Genomic DNA, 23987 nt, shown 5'->3' with positions numbered 1-23987 from the left:
TTTCTCAGAGACCATAACCACGCTTTGAACGCCTCAGAGGACGAGCACCGTCCTTTAAAGACCCCCCCACTCCCACTCCCACAGACCCAGGGGTAAAAATACAAACAGAAGCACATGGCGTAACCGCAGCCCTGCAGGGCGGACCGAGGTCTGGATCCCAGCAGAGCAGAAGAAGCCGTTTCCTCCTGGATGAACAGAAACTTCATCACAGACACACGTTGTCTCCCTCTGTCCTCTGAGGACGACGTGTCTGTACATATTTACACTCCTGAACACAAAAAATACCAAAATCATCATGATTTATGAGTTTCTGGATGATCACAGCGAGGAAACATGAGAAAAAGTCTCATTTTCTCTCGGAGCGATGAAGCGGTGCAGACACAGTAAGGGCCTGTTTCCACAGACAGCAGTTTTTGTGCTGGCACCGCCTTCGACCTCTGGTTTAAATCTCTCTGCGTGAGTTAATCAGTTTTTCTCTTTACAGATAATTTACAAAGAAAGTGAAGAAAACAATGACAGAGAATTGTTTTGTGTTTCTCTTTGTTTTAGTCCTTTCTTGATTCTGATTGGTCAGTCAGAGAGAAATGACTCTGATTTGGCGATTTTCACGAGTTTACGTTACGTTTATCTCAGAGTAAAATGTTAAAACACTGCTTCAATTATACGTGTTATTCGGCTGAAGTGATTTTTTTTTTTAGCCATGAAAACACTTAAAGTGGACACAGGCCCTTAAGAGAAAAAAATAAAGATTTTGAGAGCAAAGTTATGATTTTACAGGAGAAAACGTGTAATTTCATGATAATTAAGTCGTTATTTAATGAGATAAAGTCAGTTTCTAGCTGTGCTTAAAGGGGAAATGGATCATCTTAAGTCTAGCAAAAAGTTTCATGAGTCCAAGACTGATCCATCCTCATGACTTCTTTTTACTTTAATCCCCCATTTCTCAACTTTATCCTCATTATTTTTGATTTTTTTATCCAAACTATGACCTCAAACCACAGTCATGCCCAATAAAGGAGCTCTTTATTCACTTTACACTGCAAAAAACTGAAATCTTATCATATGTTTTTGTTTTATTTTCAGTAAAAAAATGTCTTTTTAGACTCAATATGAGCCACACTTGCCTGACCAGTCCAGAAAAGTTTCCTATTTCAAGTTATTTAAAGACAAAAATGAGGTCTGAATTACTGTAACAAGGAAAAAAAAAAAAAGGACATGAGGTCAGAAAAAAAGTTTTATGTTTTGAGGCATTTATCGGACCTCTTTGGTTATTTTTTTTTACTTGTTACAGGCAATTAATACCTCATTATTTTCTTTAAATATCTTAAATAAGACATTTTTTTGGATTGCTAAGGTGAATGTGGCTCATATCAAGTATAATAAGACAATTCATACTTAAAATAAGACAAGAACGCTTGATAAGATTTCAGTTTCTTGCAGTGTAAATGTCTGAATCTGCACCTGAGGATGGTACAAACTGCAAAAACTTTAATCTCATCAAGTGTTTTTTTCTAATTTTCAGCAGAAGATGTCTTTTTAGACTCAATATGAGCCACATTCACCTGAACAGTCAAGAAAAATGTCTGATTTAAAGTTATCCAAAGACAAAAATGAGGTCTGAATTGCTTTTAATGAATTTTAAAAAGCTGTCAATGAGGTCTGAAAATAGTTTCCTGTTTTACAACATATGTCAGGCCTCATTGGCAAATTTTTTAACTTGTTACAGCAATTAATACCTCATTATTTTCTATAAATATCTTGGAATAAGACCTTTTTCTCTGGACTGATAAATTGAATGCGGCTCATATAAGGTATAACAAGACAATTTGTACTCAAAATAAGACAAAACACTTGATACGATTTCAGTTTTTTGCAGCATAAATGACTAAAGCTGCACATGAGGATGGTAAACACTGCAAAAAGTTTCATCTTACCAAGTGTTTTTGTCTTATTTTCAGTAGAAAATGTATTTTTAGACTAAATATGAGCCACATTAACCAGACCAGTCCAGAAAATGTCTGATTACAGGTTATTAAAAACAAAAATGAAGTCTGAATTGCTTTAACAGAGAGACATTAAAATTTGATCAAATTTTTCTTGTCCTGTTGGATTTTTTTTACTTGTTACAGCAATTCAAACCTCATTTTTGTCTTTGAATAACTTAAAACAAGAGATTTTTCTGAACTAATAAGCTCAATTTGGCTCATATTAAGTGTAAAAATGCAATTTTTACTCAAAAAAAGACAAAAACACTTGATAAGATTTCAGTTTTTTGTAGTGAAAGGAGACGAGGAAGGAGGAAAACGGAGCACAGCCAGCACAAAAAAAACACTTTCAGTGAACACAGACCTTTAAGAAATGAATACTAAGAGATTTGAAGATAAAGCCATAAACTTATAAGAGGAAAGGTGGAATTTCATGACAAGAAGTCAACGCCTGCAGCCACCGATGGACTTATTCACAGGATGTTTTTACTTAAAGTGCCAATTTTTTGCACTTTATCCCATATTATAACACTTTTATTTTCTTTATCCTTGTAATCTTTGATTGTTTTTGTCCCAAGTCCTCTGAAAAGGAGCTAATTATTCAGTTTAAAGGACTAAAACCAAATGTAAGGATGAAACAAATATAACTGAACCATACTGTGAAAGTTAAGTCAACTTCCACTCGGACACAGGCGGAGTTTGGCGTCTTAAAACATAGGTTTTCATTTATTCAGGTAGATTAAACTCATATCCTGTTATAATTAATTCATGATTTTAAATTTAGTGAAGTTTTGTTGTGATTTGGCCTTTTCTTAAAGTCTTAATCCTCATGTTGTTAATCTCCATCATGGCCTCTCGTCCTCACAGCGAGTCGACCGGCGCTGAAGCAGGAACGAGTGGAGAAATTCTGCTTTTCTGTGTTTTTTTTTCTGGATCTGAATCGATGAATCGTCGTCTTCTCTGCTCCGTTTTCATGAATGTCTGAATCTCTGAAGTTGGCATTCATTCTCAACCACCGCTCAAAAACCAAAAATCAAAAGTCCCACAAAGATCCTCTGCAGTGATTTTACACAACAACAAAAAAACGGACAGAGGAATAAAAACTTGTACCGATGTAAAACCTCCACGTCCCTCCGTCCTCCTTCAGTCTTTTCAGTACGATCGAGTTACAAAATGCTGCTCCTGATCCCGAACCTGTCCCTCTCCTCTCTGTCTCTGTGTCTCTGTGTCTCTGTGCCCGTGTCTCAGTCTGTGTTGCACCTTAGAAGCCAGCGGGGGGCGCTGTTAGGATGCCTTTCCCAGCTCTATCTTCTTCTGGATGACCCGGGCTGAGTGGTAGATGAGTGAGTCGATCAGACCAGCCACTGCAGGAGGAGAAGAAGAAGAAATCCAGATTTTAATAACTTCCTGTTTGGTACGAGGCGACACATCAAACATCAGGAGAAGGACTGACCTGTAAACACTCCTCCGATGATGGCACAAACTCCTGTTAAAAAGTGTGTGAACGATCTGAGGAGAAAAGAGGAAACACTGATTAGATATTATCCCTTAAAAAGCTTCTTACAGAGCAAACTCCTCGCCGTCTCCTACCTTTGTTTCTCTGTGAACTTCACCATCATGGGCGACAGCTCGTATAAAACGAACACGCCCGGCAGCCCCTGGTCCCCTATCAACCCGTTGGCCACTTTCTCATGTCGGGTGACTGAGAACTGGTTTGTTTTTACCACCTGAACGCACAAAAACAACAACAAGGGATGAGCATCGACAGTTTGTAAGGAGAAAAGATGAAACGGTGAGAAGTCCAGCTCTTCTCAGTCTCACCTCTCCGTCCGTTTTCATGTAGATGGTCGGGACTATTTTCACAAAGTACTGGTACATCATGGAGGCTGTGAGCAAAGAGAGGAAGTCATTAAACCAATCAGTAGCTTTTCATTTTGACTTTTTAATCTAAGATATTTGATGAAGTATCCCTTGATCTCTTCTTTTCATCTCTGAATCTGAACTTTCTATCTTGTAATTTTGACATTTTAATCTCACTATTTATCAAATAAAACTGTTAGATTTTTGATTTAAAAAAAATGGCTTTAAGTGTTTTTTATGATGGCTATAATATCACAAACACAGAAAACTGGTACACCAAGGACGGATGAATGGATGGACGGATGAATAAATAAGAGACCTGAGGCTGGAACAAAACAAAGAAAACCAAACTAAGGCAACAGCTGTCATGGAAACTTGTATGATCATTAAAAAAAAAAAGAAAAAAAAGTGTCATTTAATGGAAAATGTGTGAACTGTGTGTTAAATATAGCCAGGCACATCAGCTTGTGACCATACACACATTGAAACTACTGATGTGTTTGGTAAAAGTGTCTGAGCTACAGGTGCAAAAAAAATTAAATAAATAAAAAATAATAATAATAATAATAATCGCAATAATTTTAATTAATTTGGAGGATTTAAAACTAGGAATAATGATGATCCAAATTGAATTAATTCTCAATAAATACATAAATAAATAATATTTCTATTTACACCTGATTTATTAGAGTACTTCCTAAAAATAAATTATTGGAACCTAAGTAAAAAGTTAACAACTGTTTTTTTAAGAAAAAAAAACAACAACAAAAAAAGCAATTATTTATTATTATTATTATTATTTTAATTTTTAATTATTTTTTTTAACTAAAAAATAAAAATAATAACAATAATTTTAATTAATTTGGAGGATTTAAAACTAGGAATAAGGGTGATCTGAATTGAATTAATTCTCAATAAATACATAAATAAATAATATTACTATTTACACATGATTTATTAGAGTACTTCATAAAGAAAATTAATGGAACCTAACTAAAAATGTATTTTTTCAACTAATTTATCTGGATTATTCAAACTGAAAGCTATTCCTGTGGTGCCCACGGGGGGCGCTGTTTCCCCTCCTCCCTGCTTTGCTCCTCTCTTTCTGTGACTCGTCGGTCTCTCTGTCCGGGTATGGAGGTCTGCTAAAAAGACATTTAAACGCTGCTGCGCTAAAAACACGATAACCATCCAGTTAGGAACCAGAAAACTCATTAATTAGAAAACATAAATCAAGGTAAGGCTGGTTTTAAAATATATTTTTGTATTTAACGGTTAAAAAGTCCGTGTAAGGGTTTTTACTCTCCGTGTTTATCTTTCAAGGCCACAGGTGACGTTAGCCTGACAGTTAGCATGCTAAGCTAATAAAACATGATGTTCCCCACACTGTGACAGGGAGTGAGAAGGAAACTGTTGAAAGTAGCTTTCTTAAACATGTTCAATACAATATAACGGCTTAAAAAGCGTAATAAACACATGTCTGATTAAACCATTTACTCACGGTATAATATAAACTTGCTAACGTTAGCTTAGCCTGCTACTTCATTAAATAACACTGAATAACCTGCTCTCACAGACATAAAGTCACGACTAAACCTTTGATTAACGCCAAAAACAGACTTCAAACTGTTGAAATTAAATTGAAATGTTTCATGTAATATATATTTATACCACATTAGCTGTACTGGATCACCAGCTGTGACAAACCCATCTTTAAACAGTCCAGATAACAGTGAGTCAGACCCAGAGGTCAAATATTTGACTTTTAGGAAGCTGAAACCTTTTCTTACTCTTAGTGATTACGTTCCCAGAGTCATAAAGTTGTCATAATTTATATCTTACATGTCTAAGTTTTGAAATAAGGTGTTAAAAGTTAATGTTGGAGTCTTTCAAGTTAGTCTTTCATAATCATAACAAAGTGAAAATTGGTAAATTTGGAGTTTAAAATGGGTTAAAATCAATGTAGTGGTGCACAAATACTCTACAATTCTTATCAGGCTCATTCATTTATGTTGTGGATGCATGTTTCTGCCTTTTTTATTATATTGCTGACATTTTTCTACCTCTGTAGAGAAGTATTTTATCCTGTGTCCCCTCCACATAAAAGGTTGTGACTCAGCTGACAATAAGCATTTCAGATCAGTAAAATCATCAAAAACTCGATGAAGGAAAACTAACTTATAGAATAAGTTGCTTAAAGCTCTCGTTAGGAGTCTTTACCTGGTCCAGGGTTTATGCTGATATCCTGAGGTTAAATTCAATACCTTTTAAAGACTTTTTTAAAAACCTTACAAAAAGTCTTAAGACATTATCGCAACTTTAAACTGTTGTTAGCAACCGATCTTTGATAGTTGTAGTTTGCATTTTAACATAAATTAGGTTCATTGCTAAGGAATAAAGCTTGAAAGAATAAGTGAAACTAAAGGCAGGTTAATTGACATTCTCACAAAAAGTAACAGTGGGTATTTAAAGGCCAACTTGTAGATAAAAAAACAAGAATTTATTTCATCATTGTTAAAATTTAGGACATGTGCTTAAGATTGTGTGATTTGCTTTCTGTCAGCGCTACATACTGACGGCTACGAAACTATTCTACAAACGGAGTTTGTTGTCACATTAGCCTACGGATATGTTGGGCTGCTAGTGCTACGTATAGCTGGTGCCTCACAAAATGACAACTTTGCTTATTGTCACGTCTCAAACAACAGCGCAACATAACTGTATTGATAAATACCTTATCACATTGTGTAGTATCCAGTAAAAAGGTGATTTGAACAAAGAAAAACATTTTCCAACCTGACGGACTATTTCCAAGGCGGACATTTGGAACTGTCCGTCTTTGGAGTTAGAGCTTGAACACCAATAAAATTTAATATGTCATAACATTACGGTTAAGACTTTTTTATACTTTTCAAAGGCCTTAATTTTCCCACAACTGATTTATCAACTTTTAATACTTTTTAAGACCCTGCGGACACCCTGTGGTCATGAAATGGGCTTGTATTGATTGATTGTAATGCCTGTTTATGAGATTTAAAGTCAAACTAAGCCATCAGCAGGAAGACTATTTAAATAAAATTATTGTGGATATCAGAGATTGTACTCCTTTTACTGTGTTTGCTACAGAAACTCCCTTTTCTAAACCTTTCCATGACTAGTTATCTGTTTGACTGTTGTAATGTCAGATTTCTGCAGAGATGGTATACCGTGCAGCATTTATAAACTTAGTGTTGTAACACAAAGAAAAAAAATGTCTTCTGAAACACTGTGGACACTGTTCTTACAGTTTCCCTCTCAGGTAATGGATTAAACACAAACTAATTGAGGAACACGGATTAAATCAAGCTCTGTTATCTCTTTAGTTCATTTGTAAACATCTATAGGCAACAGCCTGAGCTCAGTTTATCTTTCCTCTCCAGATGCCTGTTGCAGTAGGTCCGTATGGTCAGACCCAGCCCAGCTGCTTTGACCGGGTCAAGATGGGTTTCATGATGGGGTTTGCAGTAGGAATGGCTGCTGGCGCCATGTTTGGCACTTTCTCCTGTCTACGGTGAGTTATTCAGCTTTTACAGAGAGAAACTACAGAACCAGCAAACATTTCAGTCTACAAGAGGATCAGTTATTAAGCTGCTGTTTTATGTCCCTGATACTCATTGAACTTTTTTCACAGTCTGATCATTTTATAGTTTTTCAGCTCACTCTCAGCCAAGGTGGTTGGATTATTCTCAGTTTATCAAAAGCTAGACTCCTGACACAACCTCACTTCATTTCCTTAAAGCTTTCCTGTGAAACAGTTTGACTCCAAACTCTCTGAGTGGTTGTTTTGCGAATCCCCCAAGGAGTAAAAGTTTGTTTCTTATCGTTTATAAGTGCTAATTAAAGTTAGTGTCCTGGAGTTGGTGGCTGTTTTTCTGCATATTAATGGAAACAAAAGTAAAGTTTATCATTTAAAAAAAGTCTTCTCTAGTAGAAATGAGAACTGTTTCATGTTTTTTCTGTCAACATTAGTAAAATAAAAACTATTCTCTTTGTCTTTAGGATCGGCATGCGTGGCAGGGAGCTCATGGGCGGAGTAGGAAAGACCATGATGCAAAGCGGGGGCACGTTCGGCACCTTCATGGCCATCGGTATGGGCATCCGCTGCTGAGGAAGACGAGGATTAACCTCCTCCATCTCCACACATCTGTACAGCTATGGGACTCCTCTGAATATTTCAATCACGTCTCTGTGTCTGCTCGGCGCTGTCACCGCCTCAAACGGCAGTTTAGTTTTGTCAATAAAAGTTCAGTTTGTCAAACAAACTCTAGAGTTTTAACCTTTCTGAAACGGCAGAAAGAATTTATACACCTGGGGGGAATTTTTTTCTTTAAATCCTTACATCGTCCTCTCCTCCTGTGTATCCTCTCTGAATGACGATAATGGGTAAAAATCTGACAGTTTTTGATCACCAACCTTGCTGCGCTGTGACGTCCGTCCCATCCAGCGGGTTAACGATGCCGGGGTAATCTCTCCCAAACGACAGGTGCTTTATCAGGTGGGTCATGTTTATCTGTGAGGCCACAAATAGAAGACTAAACAAACTGCAGCAACTTTTCAGAAAAAGAAGTTTAGGAAAATATTTCTGCAGACTGTGTTTACAGTTACAGAAATAAAAGAGGCAAAAAAAAGAGGATGGAAAGAGATTGATTAGAGATGTGTTACTCACGTTGTCTAAGCCGAAGCTCTGCAGGTCGTGTACTGCAAAAAACACACAAAAAGACACAAAACATGACTGGATTTGTTCCCTACAGAAGTTTCAGACACATTTCTCAGAGGAAAACAACAGTTTACGTGTCCCAGCTTAAAGACGTGTGATAAACGTGAGTCGTGTCAGTGTGAGCTGATTGGTACAAGCTGAAGCCAAGTGTCACACAGAGTTAGTGCGTGTGTCAGATCTACTCTCATGGTGCTACAGCCTGACCTTTGACCTCCCTCAGATACAGCTCTGTCTGAATAACTGAACAAAGAGTCAGCTGGGGAAGTTTTTCTGTGAAATCTGATCGTCTGCAGCTTCATGAAAACCTGTTAATCAGGTAGGTCAACACAATGCAACTGATGTTTCTCCTGCAAATTTGAGAGTCAGGCTCTGACGTAGAAACGCACGATGTATCTGTATCAGCTGATGTGTAAAAGTTAGGGATGCACTGATCCGATCCTGGTATGGGCGCTGATCCAGCCCCTCAAAGCTGGATTGTATATCGGTGGGAAAGGATGGGTCCAAACTTAACACTTAGACTAAACTATGATTTAGTCTACAACTTTATTTGTTCAGCACTTTAAAACAGACACTGTTGGCCAAAGTGCTGTACAGAGAAATTAAATAAATAAAATAAAATGAAATACATGGCGAACAAGAGACAAGAGAGACACTTCATGTGAAATACAAAAACAATTTATAACGTAGTTAAAGCACCATTAAAAGGCACTGAAAGAGCAATCAGATAATTAAATAAATAAAATAAATAGACTGAGGGATTTCTGTGCCAGGGAAAGCCAGGGAAAAAAGTGGGTATAAGGTATAAGATATGAAAAATTACAATTCCTGTAAATTCTGAAGCTTTTTTTAAACCAAACGCTTTTAGTTTAAATCAATTTTAACTTCAGTAATTCTGCTTGTACTCATTTTTGCCTTTACTCAAAACATTACCAGTCTTATAACACTGGTATCTGATCAGGATCGGTATCAGTCGATATCCAAAGCCCAGGTATCGGTATCAGGGTCAGAAAAGCTGGATCGGTGCATCCCTGGTAAAAGTGGACTGATATTTTTATTCATTAGCTGCCAGCCATTTTCAGAGCATCTTGAACGATCTTTCAAGACCCCAATGATCTTGTTTTCTATGACTACAAAACCCCAAAACTATTTTTTTGTTTACCAATATTGATATTGTATCAGCCACAGTTTTCATATTGGTCCAATCTTGCCCTGAAGTTACAGTGTATTTCCTTTTGAGGCGTTTACAGAGAGTGGGTTAAAGCTGCAGGAGGATTTAACAATTTTACTGGACAGCAGCTGCCGACTCATCACAAAGTCCAAACACACGACTTCAACTCAGAATACAAGAGTTACACGACTCCGCAGCCTGTGTTACTCGGGGTGAAGCAGTGAAAGAAACTACACACTGCAAAAAACGGAAATCTTATCAAGTGTTTTTGTCTTATTTTAGGTAAAAATTGTCTCATTACACTTGATTTGAGCCACATTCACCTGACCAGTCCAGAAAAATGGCTTGTCTCAAGTTATGTAATGAGGTCTGAATTGCTGTAACAAGTAAAATAATCTGCCAATGGAACAAGGGAAAAGTTTCTTGTATTAAGACATTATTCTAGTTTCAAGCAAATTTTCCTTTGTCAATTGACAGATTTTTTTAACTTGTTCCAAAGAATTCAGACCTCAGACCTCATTTTATCCTTAGATAACTTGAACCAAGACATTTTTCTGGACTAACTATCTTCATACTAACTTCACCTTCCTCCTCAGACGGTCAGCTGAGAGTGCGTTCAAGACAAAATGAGGTCTGAACTGCTTGTAACAACTAAAAAATCCCAGACCTTATTTTGTCATTAAATAACTAAACAAGTAATAAATCTGGGCTAACTATTTTCGTACTAACTTCACTTGACTCCTCAGGCGGTCAGCTGAGGGTGTGTTAACAACAAAATGAGGTCTGAACTGCATGTAACAACTAAAAATCTCAGACCTCATTTTGTACTTAGAAACTTGAAATAAGACATTATTAAGGACTAACATTTTTTTACTATCTTCACTTTACTTAGACGGTCAGCTAAGGGTGTGTTAAAGACAAAATGAGGTCAGAATGAGGTCTGACCTGCATGTAACAACAAAATAATCTCAGACCTCATTTTGACCTCATTTTGTCTTTAAATAACATAAATCAGGACATTTTTCTGGACTAACTATTTTTGTACTAACTTCACTGTACTCAGACGGTCAGCTAAGGGTGCGTTAAATACAAAATGAGGTCAAAATAAGGTCTGAACTGATTGAAATTACTGGAAAAAATCTCAGACCTCATTTTGACCCCATCTTGTCCTTGGATAACTTAAAATAAGACATTTTTTAGGGCTAACTTTTTTTCGTACTTACTTCACTTTACTCCTCAGACGGTCAGCTGAGGGTGCGTTCAAGAAAAAATGAGGTCAAAATAAGGTCTGGACAGCTTGTAACAAAAATTTCAGACCTCATTTAGTCTTTACATAACTTCAAACAAGACGTTTTTCTGGACTAAATATGTTAGTACTAACTTCACTTTACTCCTCAGACGGTCAGCTGAGGGTGTGTTCAAGACAAAATGAGGTCAAGATGAGGTCTGAACTGCTTGTAACAAGTAAAAATATTCTCAGATCTTATTTTGACCTCATTTAGTCTTTAAATAACTTAAAACAAGCCATTTTCTGGGCTGTTCAGGTGAATGTGGCTCATATTAAGTCTAAAAAGACACTTTTTACCAAAAACAAGACAAAAACACTCGGTAAGATTTCAGTTTTTTCCAGTGCAGAGCCAGATTTCATTCTCCTTCTGCAGAAATCTTTGAAACTATATGATAAAAACCTGTTTATAGTCATATGAATCAACGCATGAAGCATTTTAATTATTGTGTAGAAAACTGACATGTATTTAGTCACATCTGGGAAACTCTTCACATCCAGAATAAATCAGTTTAACTTGTGCAAATGGATTCAAAGAAATCATCCTGCCCTACCTCACTGATCTACAGAAACTTCATCAACTTTATAAACCACAGGAAACTACAAATAAAGATGGACTTACTTTCCACAGCGTGCACTGCAGAAAGAAGAGAGAAGAGTCACTGTAATGATGCAGGAGCACAACAAAGCAGCTCACGTTGACGTGTCGGAGAGACGCTGCTGGGGCTGCACGACACTGACGCATGACTTTTAAAACAGCTTTACAGACTTAAAGTTTTTTTTTTTTACAGAAGAGCAGAATGTCCCATCACAGAGGATTATCCATCAGAGGAAGAGTCCGTCAGGGTCGTCATGCAGCCCCAAACACACGGCACAGCGTTCATAACTTTAAGATCTTTGGTGTAAGATGCTTGGAGATGAAGAATAAAGGGAGGTTTGGGAAAATAAGGGTGAGGATAACTTATTTCAGCTTTATTTAAAGTAAAAACCTTCAGCTTGAGTGATTCTTGTCTCTTTTTTCTGCTGCTAAGCATTCAAATGTGACGCTAATGAAACAAGCTAGTTAATTTAAGTCACACTGAGCAGGAAACTGACAGCAGAAGCAGAAGATCAGACAAAAATCACAACAAGACTTTTCTCCAGAGACCAACCTCTCCTGCTGGAGGGAGCTATTGATAAAAATTACTAAACATCACGTTTGGTAACTGTCTGCTGTGTGTTTCCTGCTCTGGTTTGAACGTGCAAACACTTGAAGCATGCAGATACAACAGGAGAAACTGAGGCACACGCAAAGGAAACACAAATGGAGATAGATGCAGTAGGAACGTGGACTTTGCAGTGAATTAGGTCAGAGGAAAATAATCTTTGATCCTAAATCCTGAGCATCCTGTGATGAGCGTCCTGAGATTCAGCCTTGAATTAAAAATGTGTTTGGGAGTTTAGTTTTTGCAGAGATTGTGCACAGGATGATGACTTTTTGAGTAATACTTTGAGCAAAATAATCCCTCTGTCAATCAGTGTGTTTACACGCACGCAGCAGTCAGACTAAGGTCATAACTGGATCATGAAGTCCCATCAGGAGGTCTGGTCTTGTCTGGGTATTCATGCAGAAAGCTAAAGCTGCACCTCTTATGTTTCTTACACACTATTCGTGGTTATCACATGTCGGGATGAAATTTGCTGGCGCTGAACTGCAGTCAGACAGAAATCACATTATCTAGTCTGATCTCGTGCTGACTGAGCTCATAGTCTGATTTCTTAAGCTGTGAGTAAACCAGTGGCGTCTGCTGATCAGTCAAGGAGGGGAAGCTCATTTTTTTCTGGCCTACATCATGAATTTGTTTATTTATTTAAAGGTAAATTCTCCCCTCTGTGTCAGCTTGTTAGCAGCTGGAGCTGCTACGTGAGACTACGACAGGCTGTAAGTGTGAGTGACAGGGGGAGAAGCTCCACAGCTGTAGCTGTAGCTGATTATTGGTGAAAAGAGAAAGAATCTTTAAACACAACGCTCGTCGTTTTTGAGAAAAGTAAACTCGCTGTGGATCGATAAAACCTCTGGATCAGTCCAGAACAACTGACTGTTAAACTGAGAAGATGCTCTGGTGGAGGGTTATACTTCAAGATCTCTGACTGGCTCATTTCACTGTCAATCAAAAAGGGATTCAGCCTCAGACAGATCATCCAATCATCATGCAGAAGCCCAGCGTCCAGGCCAGCCCACTGCCTCATAGACCCCCAGAGACGCTGAGCGTCCGATGGGCGGGACAAAGCCCAGCGTTTATCCAATGACCATCCAGTTTCCACAGTGGAACAACCCACTCTACGCTTCCCCGCTGAAGTCAGAAGACGCTCAGCGTCCGACTGTGTTAAAGCGCTGAGACGCTGCGGGGATGAATGAGAAGGAGGTGGAGCCAGTTACCTGTGATAGGAGCTGATTCTGAACTAAAGATGAAGGAATTCTAGCTCAGATTTATCAATGAAATGTTCACACAGCAGAACATATCACCTCTTTTTTAGGGACATTTTAGGGGAAGCTGAGCTTCACTTGCAGTCTTAGAGCAATCGCCACTGGTGTTAACGTACCATATCCGAATACTGCAATAAACTTTTATTTCCCATGTGAATTTTTTACCATGTTCAGTGGAATATCAATAACTCTCAAATATTAAAAAACACACAGTAAAAATATGGGCTCTCAGTCAAAAATTACGCTTGAATAAAAAACTGTTAAAAAGCAAAATTTCTTTTGTGATGTAGCAAACTAAACTCTCTGTGTCCGTGTTAATTCTCATCATCCAGCTCAGTTATTCTGAACGCTCCAAACCAGGAAACCGGACTGTTCAGAGTCTGTGAAGACGTTTCTCTTCTCATCCATGAGCCTTCATCATCCTCGTCAGCTTCATACCAAACTACAAAAACAAACCTGCACGCACATGGTGATAAACTAAGGCTGGCATAATTATTGAGTTCTTTTCAATTACTGAACAATTAATTGATTTATTGACTATCGTCCCAGGCTTAGCGGTATAATTGGTAGTTTGATTTAGATAGACTTTTTGTTAAACTGGTTAAAATGATCTATATGTCCCGATGGCAGCAATACATGATGTGTTCTTAAATGAGAGCAAATAATATCCGTTATCTACAGGAGGAGAAAACCCAGGAAAACATCAGCCAATCACATCGATCAGGATCCAATCTGATAAACCAATCAGATCCCGTCCTGCCGTTTTTCCCTCCTCCTGCGCGGACATTTATATTAAGATCTAAACGCTATCGGTAGATGCTGATATTATCAAGTCCTAGAGAAAATGTACATGTACTACTTGTATTTTAGCTTTATTCCTGAGGGGGGGCTAGGCGGAGTCCTGACGAGATGCTACACTCAAACTCATGCTAGTTTTTCAGGACTGCCAACCCTGCCTTTAAGTGCGATTTTTTTTTTTTTTTTTTTTTTTAAGGTGAAATTTTTAATTTCCCTTTTGCTCATTGTGCAAAAAGTGTCCTGACCTGTAAACTCGTGGCTCCACCAGGACTAAACTCTTACTGGGACCTGCATTCAGAGCAAGACCACCGACCCAAACAGATCTGCTCCTTCGCCAATATCTTTCTAAACTTCAAGTTTTTTTCAGTGAATTTACTTCAGAGACTGAGAAAAACACAGATAAGATAATCAGATCTGCTTTCACTCTGAGCTGGACTTCCAGGGATTCACATCATAAAGCAAATGCAGAAATTTAGGTTTGCAGTAAGATCCAAAAAAGTGTCAACATATATTTATATAAAAATCTTAGAGAAAAAATTAAAATTGATCAAAGTTATTAAAAAAAACATGGTTGTCCCCCGAGCTGTGGTTTGTCTGAACTGGGTTTTATAAATAAAGCATTCTGATGCCTGACAAAAGGTCATCGTTCAGTCAAAATAAAAACTGTGCAGGCGTTGAATAATGATTTCTAAAAACTGGATATTTGATGTGATTGATGCGATGCAGGTTGGATGATGAGTGGAGACAAACACACAAACAGCCGATGTTTCTGAACACCCTGGATCTTAAGCACAGTGAGCTGAAACAGTGTGGAAACACACACTATACTCCTGTCCTGTGGGGTTTTTATTTACAGCAGATTTTCTTTTCAGGGACTAACTGATCAGTCAGAGCTTGGGTCTGTACGAGGAAAAGTTTCACATCTTAGAAATAAAACAGGAACAAACCTGTGGAGCCGTTCAGCTGCTGTTTCAGGATTTTGTCTTTAATAATCATTCTGAACAGACCCCAGCTCTCTGAATCAGAGCTATCTGCTGAAGGATCAACTTTCTTTGTAAGTTCGATTTTGTAACATGTGCAGTCTTTGAATTTCAAAGAAACTCAGGGTGTTCAAAAACATCCCAACGGATCAGAGTGAGATCAGAGTTTTTAACAGCCGGTCTTACCGTGGACGTGAGACTGCTGGAAACTTTTCCCAGGAGCAAAGTGGAAATTCCCCGCCACCTGAGACACAAAGAGGAGAAGAAGACACACAAGTTTCAGATCGAGACATTTTAAAGACTCTTTACAAAAAATTCAGAACTATAGTAGTGGTGATTTCCTGTGACTTTCTCTCACCCAATTAATGATGAGCAGTTATTCAACGATTAAAATCAATCAACCAACTGTCGTTTCCAGAAGGCGGACGCGAGGAGGTCCCCTGCAGCATGCTGTTTTACATCTGTCACACCTCCATGAGACACTGAGAAAGTTCTCCTGCATGCCTTGCAGTTTGCTTTATATTCATCTTCAGTGACTCTATCGAGCCACGGGTTGCCCTCTTCCCACTCCCGTCTATATTTTTGCAAACGTTTCCTCTTTTGAGGACAAGGTGGGGTGTCCTGAGCATCTGCTGTAGAAGTCGAAGACATTTTTGTTGTTTTTAAGACGCGTGGCGGTGCACTGAGCAGAGCGAGCGAGGTAACTAGGCAACGAACGGTAACCAGGAAGTGGAGCGCGAAAGGGGCTGGGCTGTGCAGTGCAGGGCAGGGCAGGCAGGCAACATATTTTGCTGTCTTTAATATTTCCTGTCCTTTATTTGTTAGTTTAGTGTTCACGTATGTGCGCGAGCGTGTGTGTGACAGTCGTGCATGGGACAAATGTGAAATACGCAATAACTGCGTTCCGTATTGGTTCAATAAGGAACGCAACTTTTAATTCCCAATTACGGAAAAATTCCGTATTTCAAGGGACGGGTGGCAAGCATAACCAAGCCTTATTTGTACAGTGAGTGTAACCACCTGGATACGGCTCTCCTTAAGTTTCACTTTCATTTTGTCAAGTGACAAGGAGCAGCAATCTTCAGGTGTGTGTGTGTTTTGCTTCGTCTAAGCTGTTTTATTCTCATATGACATGATCTAAAGCATTTAGGGATGGGTACCTTTCACATTTGAAATGATACGGTACCAGTGCCCAGTACCTAGCAATCGGTATCAGTACTCAACGGTACCAGTTTTCGGTACTTTTGTGTGTTTATGTGGTAAAAAAAAAAATCAATTTTGTTTAACAAAAAATTTACTATTTTTTCAATTCAACATATTAATTCTTAAATATATATAACCTTATAATGCTGTGTTCATGTGCAGCATGGAAAATTGCCTACTCTTTCAGTCCATCACAGTCACAAGGAACATGGTACCATTTGATTTTACGTGAATCGGTACTCTGTACTTTGGACAGAATTCTGCCGGTACCTATAAAAGTATCTAATTCGGTACCCATCCCTAAAAGCATTTACTCCCATTTTTTTGATCATTTTATTGTGTAATTAAGCGAAAAAGTCCAGGCAGGTATTTTAAGGCTCAGGTGTTAAAGGGTTAACATCTTGAAATCAGACACTTTCTGGTCTCGTCAGGTGATTGCGGCTTTTGTTACGTCTGATAAGATATTTTATGTGAAAAATGTGAGCCAAAGTCAATTTTACACTTTGGTGGATAATGAGGAAAATATTCTATTCTATTCTATTCTATTCTATTCTAAATAAGCCATAAACACTTGCTGCTTCTTGACTTGTTGTCGTCATGACTCACCTTGTTGACCTCCAGGAAGCCGTAAACCTGACAGCCTTCGTTCTTCTGCTCCTGCATCTTCTGCGTGAAGCCCTCCCTCTTACACTGCTCGATGGTGTCGGCGCTCTTAAACGCCCAGCCCCGCCGCCGGTACGCCTCCCGCACATCGTCACAGGTGTTACAGCACCTGAAAACACACACACACACATGAAAAGGAGCCTGGTTACACACAGGAAGAGAGCTGAGAGGACGTGTCCGTCTATGTCTGTTTCTTACCTGAGGTCTTCAGTCTCGGCTCCATAGCAGCTCTCACATCTGTTCGGGTCGAGCGTGCTGGGGTCAAACGTTTCCCCGTCGTCAGCCTGACCCAGGTCTACACACAGGAGATACAAAAAGAGTCTTCACCAGGAGAAAAACCTGATCCTGTGTGACCCTGAAGTCTCATACTCTCTGATCCAGAGCCTGTCCTCTCAGGCTCTGAAAACTCTGCACCCAAACTGAGTTTCACCTTTCATTTGGAGCTTTTCTCCTTCTGCAAACTCTGATATTCAACACAGAAAAGCAAAATGCAACAGGGATGTCTGATCTGGGAGTAAAGTTGAGGCTCACCGTGTTTCTCTGCCTCGTCTGTCACAGGTTTCAGGTCTTTGTCCAGACGCTGTTTGTACAGATTGTGTTCCACGTCCAGCTGCTGCTCGCCGGCCACGTCCATTGCGTCTATACTGAGATCTGAGCAGAAAATAAAGACGGGAGGGGGTTTAGGGTAACACATTCAGGGCTTATTTGGGAAGTTTCAGATATTTAGCAAGTTTAAGGCCTGCGTTTGACCTCAAAGGCATCAGTTTCGCTCAGCTGTTACAACACAGCAAAAAACTGAACTCTTATCAAGTGTTTTTAGTTATTTTAAGTAAAAGAGTGGCGTGAATCTCTCCAGCAGTGGAGAGAGGAGTGTGGCTGTTTTTGGCTGTAAACAGCCACATAGCTCCATGCTCAAGCTTCCCATCTCAGAAGAAGACAGACTAAGTGTCTAGAGTTCATTCATCAGGAAATGTTCCAGCTACACTCAGTAAAACTGAGCATGTGTGAGCTAGTCACTTCACGGCCGACTGCTTTTCCAACTTTGGACAGTCCAACAGAGGGCTAGCCAATAGACTGGTCCTGAATCCAGGCGCATTACCAACCATCCTCCAACAAACCTGGGACCCTGGAAATGTGAGTATTTTAAATGCTGTGTGCTGTGGAGCAGATGGAAGAGCTTTTCCTCAGTGTCCCCCCTGTCTCTGTGTTAGCTTCAGGATGCTAACTTTAGCTGCAGTTAGCCTGTTGTTTTAGCCTGTAATGTTACGGTAAGCGAGCTTCTCTGTTTTCTAAACATTGTGCACTCGGAGCTCGTGGCGCCGCTCTCAGTGACGTGGAAGAGCGGGGCGGTATCAGCGGTGGCTCATTTACATATGAAGGCCACGCCCACTAAATCAGAGGGTTCTGAACAGAGGGGCTATGAGAGCCTGGAAACAATGCTGCTGTGCTTGATTTATTGGCTTTTTGGACCAAAACATGTCACTACCATTTCATGAAGACATCAATGATCCATGTTTAACTGCAGGAAAGGAGCAGAATATGGGAACTTAAAAATAAGACATTTAGTCAGACATTTTTCTGGTCTGATCAGGTAAACGTGGCTCAGATAAAGTCTATTAAGACATTTTCTGTTGAAAATAAGACAAAAACACTTGACAAGATTTCAGTTTTTGCAGTACAGAAACTCAAAGAAGTGTACGGTTAAATGTCGGCTGAATCTGGTTTTTAAAGATCAAAATTTCTGATTGTCTCCTTTTCTTTCACAGAGATTTTCAGGTCTTCTGTTTTTTAAATCGTGAAGGAATTAACGCTCATCTATCACAGCTTCAACCAGAGAAGAGATCAGAAAACAGGTGTTTGAACCCTGAAGCTTCTGCATTCTTCTTTTTATTCCTTAAAAAACAGTTTATTGGATAGTTGTCTCTTTAACAGGCAGAAAAATGTGTTTTTTTTCTTTTAATTCATTCGTCTTTAAACACCATTAAAGTGTCAGAGTTCCCCATTTTTCCACCAAACTCTCTGACAATAAAACACCTGCAGGCTCACAGGAAATTCTCATGTTGTGTGTATATAAAGAAATGACCACACTGGCATTTTAAGTGTGTAGTGCTGCAGATTAAACGGTGAATCCGTGGTACTTACAGGCGCAGGGCATGTGGGGAAAAATGATATCGATGTTTATTTTTAGTTTGTCTCCTCTCGACGTGTCGACGTACAGCTCGGGGTGAACCTGCAGGAAGAAAACACACACGAGGGGTTAATGCTTCGACTTTCTGTGGGATAAAATGAAATCACACAGATTAGGGAATTTCCTAGACTCATCTTTTTACCCTCCCCCTCCAAAAAAAGGAAGAAAATGATGCAGTTTCATCTTTTATCTGACTTCTTCTACAACTTTAAGACTGAGTCAATAAATCTGATTCTTCTGTAAGATCATAAATCTATGTTGTTGGATCTTGAAAACAAGTTGGATCTGTCATCACGAAATAAATCTTTGAGTGACAGAGAGACAAAGACCGCTGAGGAATCTCCAAGGTGTGCGTCTCCAGCAAACTGAAGTGTCATTGTTTGTCTCAGAGGACTCCTCAGACCGGTCTGACAGGATCCGTGTCCTGAAAGCTGCGTAACGTTCACCTCAGACCATCAGTTTTATGCTAATCTTTCGTAAACAGTAACCTTCACAGATCTTTATCAGCTGAACAGGCCTCTTTGTTTTCTGGATGTTGACCCCCTGCTGTGGGAAGACTCTCATAGGCTGATCCAAAAACCAACAAAAAATACATTTTAATCACTATTTTTGGACGTATTTTACAACAACAGATGAAAGATCAAAGTTTTATTCTTTTTTACAGGACATTTCAAGGCCACACATGATGACCCTACAAAATCAGCAAATATATAAACATCAAATTCAACCTCCACGCCCATCAGGATCGTCTGATGAAGCTGGGAGAGAGCTGATTGGTTGATCTCAGGATGACAGAGATGCTGTCAGAGTTCAAACTGTTTGATTTGAAATGAATAAAAATCCTTCTTTTCAAATTTTCTTTGTTTTGTTTTTTTATTACTTTGCAAAAAACACAATATGAGAAAGGCTGAGTGCTGAATTAGCACTTTTTGCTTTAAATCACAAATATCATAAATAACTACCAAGCTTTTTCAACATTTACAAACCGTTTCCTGTTATTTAGTTCAGAAACTTGTCAAGAACTCAGACAAAAAGCTGAAAATGCATCAATTTGAGAATTGAAGCAACAGTTAAAGGAATTAAAACAACATTTTCAGGTCAATTTGCTCCTAGCTTCGGTGTCAGATTTGATGGAGTTGTGTAGGGATGGGAACCTTTCACATTTAAAATGATACAGTACCAATGCCCAGTACCTGGAAATCAGTATCAGTACTCAACGGTTGTGTTAATGTGGTGATTAATATTTATTTGTTTAATGATAAAATCTCAAAGTTTTTCTATTTAACATTTTTATTATTCAGTATATAAACTCACAATGCTGCGTTCACGTCCAGCATGGAAAATCGCCTACTCTTCATCTCTCTCAGTCACATGGATGTGTTAAGGGACCAAAATATGGTTAGGGATGGGTACTGAATTAGGTACTTTTTTAGCTACTGACCGAATTCTGTACCAGGTACCGATTCACGTAAAATCAAATGGTACCATGTTTAGGTACCTGAAAGCATCCTTGTGACTGTGAGGGAGTGGAAGAGTAGGAGATTTTCCATGCTGGACATGAACACAGCATTGCAAGGTTATATATTGAAGAACAAATGTGTTAAATTGAAAAATGTATTTTGATATTTTTTACCACTTAAACACAAAAAAAGTACAGAAAGTTGGTACCTTTGAGTATCAGTACCAATTACCAGGTACTGGGCATTTCACATTTCAAATGTGAAAGGTACCCATCCGTAAACATGGTACTCTTTTATTTTACATGAATCGATGTGCGATACTACAGATGAAATTCAATCTATTGGTGCTGAGTGAAATTTAAAACTGAACAACTTCCTGTCCTCTTAGTCTGCTTCAAAACAATCCTGGAAACTGTGGCGTTACAGCAGCAATTTTCAAAGCCAGCAGAAAAAGAAAGAAAATAGATACATGGTAAATAAGCACTTAACGTGTAAAAAAATACAATCAGACGAGTTATACACACCAAGAATTTATCAACAGACCTACTGGTTTGAAAAATGAAATACAAAAAAGTGTAAGTAAGTTGTGGGCTGTAAAAGTGTAAAAAAAGAAATTGCTTGAGTTAAGATTATAATCAAAATCAAGAACATATTAATGTTAATTAAACTCTACGTACTCTTGTTTCAGACTGTTTGTTTTTATGGTTTTTAATAAGAAGACACTTCAAATTGTACAGACTCTGTGGCATACTCCACGTTTTTAAACTGTGCAATACATAAGGAGACCTGTCTTTGTGGCAATACCTTTTATAAATGTGTTATACGTGTTAAATATGTCTTTACATCCTGTGTGAAATGTAATTTCAGCTTCATTTTTTAGCCCAGCTGAGGAGGAGGAGATCTAATAATCCCGTCGTGTGGATGAACTCACCTCTTTAGTGAGATAGTACTGCAGCTCAGAGACAAACAGGATTAACATGATGACACCGCTGATGATGGTCACTGCAGACAGAAACAGAGAGGAGGGGGAGTTAGAAATCAGAGGAATGAACCTTTAATCTAAAAGAGTGACATTATTTATTCTCTTTAATTGACTTTTGCCTGATTTTCTCTGGAAAACTTAGAATTAAAACATCTCAGAGTTTAAATCTTAATTTGTGCTTTAACAATGAAGAGTTTGGATGAATGAATGAATGAAAACATGGATATAAATAACCGCTCCTGATCAAACTGTAGCTGCACCATCTGTAAAGTCTTTTTACAACTTATTTAAGACTGAGTGCTTCTGATTTTGTTTGAGAGGGTCAGAGCGACGGCAGCGAAAGGAAAAACTATTCAGAACAATAAAGGTTGACAGTCCATCTTAACAAAAACAACAATGAAAGAAGTTTTCAACAGTCGCTTTGAATGTCTATCATCAGATATTGCAGCAGTGTTGGCAACTTGTTGTACTTGTGTATAACAAAGAAAAGCATTGTGTACTGGTTTTTGAAAAGGGCTGAAGTTACTTTTTTTTTTTAGTAGTAGAAGAATGGTGTCTTAACAACAAAACATCACAAACTGATCCATCATTTGGACTAACTTAGCCCCTACACAAAGATAATGTTGGATATGACAGATCATGTTCAGGTCTGGGTCTTGATTTTTCTATTAAGCTCGTTATCACTACAACCCAGAAGTAAGGGATGGTTATGATTTTTCAATATTTGAATAACGGAGTAAAAATGGCAAATTGAATAGTGTTAGTGACTATTAACTCAGTTTTAATGTGTTCTCCAGCCCCTGTTAGCAATAACAAAATTAATGTATTATCAGGAAACAGCTGTTGTATCTCATTGAATACCAGTAGACAACTAAAATCATGTTTTATATCAGTGCCTTACTAATAAATGTTGATGTTTTGACATAAAGACACTTATAACTGGTGTGTACCTCCTGAAATAGTTGAAGGATAAACGAATAACCACACTAAGGTGTTGATCTTTAAAGTACAGCTTAATAATATGCATTTACAGTCATTTTTACCTAAAGCCATATCGTGATGATGCATTATTACACAGTGTAACGTATTAAATGTGTTTGTCCTGCCGGTGTTCAGACTAACTGAGTGTAAAAATGTTCCTGTTAGGCTTTAACTTCATGTCTTTTTGATATTTGTGATATAAAACCCAGATGATTCAGTTAGCCTTGTTGTTAGCCCCAGCTGCTAACAGCCTGTGTGTCTGAATGGCAGCTCCTCTCTCTCATTAATAAAAGCCTCTCACCGGTCGCTCCGCCCCACGTCTTCACTCGGAAATCCTCCAGAGTTTTGGGATAAGCGTCAAACTGCTTCAGTTTATTCAAAGTGTCCATTTTCTCCAGCAGAAATCCACCTTAGAGTAGAAGTGTATCCGACAGATTCCTGCTCTCCAGCTACTCATCAGTGCTCCGCTTTCACTTCCGGGACACGCACGGCACAAGGCCCGGCTCGACCAATCAGAGGAAGCCGCGTAAATTCGCTATCGGCTTTTTTTGTTGTGTGTTTGAAGAAAAAAATAAGAAAAAGAATTCGATAAAATAAATAAATAATGAAGTAAAATTTAAGGCATCGGTTAAATAACAATTTTACTTGAAATTAGAGGGTTTAAACAATTTTCACTTCCTCGTTTTGTACTTTTTTGATATTTTTTTTTTTTTTTGAGTAAAGGTTGGAAAAATACACAAGGCGGTTAAAACCATTAAAAAATGTAATGAGTTAATGCGCGCAAATGGCTTCCTCATACGTATTTGTTGAGATTTCTTTCTTTTTTATTTTATTTTTTTATTTTTTATTTTTTTGTCTTTTCGGTTCTTCATATGTTTCAGCTGTGAGAAATCCGTTTTTCCAAAGTAAGAATTTTTATTTCTCATGTCAAGTATATTAAGTTATACAAATATACAACTATATTCCGAATATCAAATCATAAGTAGCGGTTGAAAAGGTTAAACACTGGTTATAAATAAAGGATGGCTCTGCATGTACTTTTTATTAGTTCATTTATTCATTTATCTCTTTTTTCAGTTTTTTTTTTTAATCTTATGTATTTGCTGTATTTGTTGAGTTGAACCTCTTTTTAGATGGTATTTTTCTTATAGTTTATTTGTGCTTAATTTTATTGTATCTATTTTTTTCTGCTATTAAGCATTTTGTTAACT

The 23987-nt window shown here is 38.2% G+C and overlaps 2 protein-coding genes across 3 annotated transcripts; one reads left to right on the top strand and one right to left on the bottom strand.

The window, feature by feature from the left end:
* Positions 1-845: 845 nt before the first annotated feature.
* On the bottom strand, positions 846-23274 carry ergic3 (ERGIC and golgi 3). Of its 2 annotated transcripts, XM_074675615.1 has the most exons (14): positions 23078-23274; positions 21745-21815; positions 19308-19395; positions 17697-17816; positions 17364-17460; positions 17109-17274; positions 15486-15543; positions 11677-11691; positions 8551-8582; positions 8298-8394; positions 3807-3871; positions 3576-3712; positions 3439-3494; positions 846-3349 (listed from the first exon to the last, which is right to left on the bottom strand). In XM_074675615.1, the coding sequence occupies exons 1-14, from the start codon at positions 23163-23165 to the stop codon at positions 3270-3272; spliced, it is 1170 nt and encodes a 389-aa protein (XP_074531716.1). In that variant the 5' UTR covers positions 23166-23274; the 3' UTR covers positions 846-3269. The 2 variants fall into 2 exon arrangements, with proteins under 2 accessions (XP_074531716.1, XP_074531725.1); XM_074675624.1 differs by lacking the exon at positions 11677-11691.
* Positions 4926-8151, top strand: romo1 (reactive oxygen species modulator 1). Its single transcript, XM_074675636.1, has 3 exons — positions 4926-5082; positions 7265-7395; positions 7884-8151. The coding sequence occupies exons 2-3, from the start codon at positions 7265-7267 to the stop codon at positions 7990-7992; spliced, it is 240 nt and encodes a 79-aa protein (XP_074531737.1). The 5' UTR covers positions 4926-5082; the 3' UTR covers positions 7993-8151.
* Positions 23275-23987: the final 713 nt, after the last annotated feature.

The sequence above is a fragment of the Halichoeres trimaculatus genome, unplaced genomic scaffold (assembly GCF_033239565.1).
Source record: "Halichoeres trimaculatus isolate MK-OKI-2021-1 unplaced genomic scaffold, fHalTri1.1 fHalTri1_scaffold_1, whole genome shotgun sequence".
In the NCBI taxonomy this organism is placed as follows: domain Eukaryota; kingdom Metazoa; phylum Chordata; class Actinopteri; order Labriformes; family Labridae; genus Halichoeres; species Halichoeres trimaculatus.
Note: the sequence above shows the minus strand (reverse complement) of the source record. Positions and strands in the feature narration are given on the sequence as shown.

Coding starts and splice junctions, on each gene's coding strand:
- romo1 (XM_074675636.1), top strand. CDS start 7,265: ATGCCTGTTGCAGTAGGTCCGTATGGTCAGACCCAGCCCAGCTGCTTT. Junction 7,396..7,883: donor GGCACTTTCTCCTGTCTACG/GTGAGTTATTCA, acceptor CTTTGTCTTTAG/GATCGGCATGCGTGGCAGGG.
- ergic3 (XM_074675615.1), bottom strand. CDS start 23,165: ATGGACACTTTGAATAAACTGAAGCAGTTTGACGCTTATCCCAAAACT. Junction 19,396..21,744: donor AGTACTATCTCACTAAAGAG/GTGAGTTCATCC, acceptor TTCTTCCTGCAG/GTTCACCCCGAGCTGTACGT. Junction 3,350..3,438: donor CATCGGAGGAGTGTTTACAG/GTCAGTCCTTCT, acceptor CTCCTCCTGCAG/TGGCTGGTCTGATCGACTCA.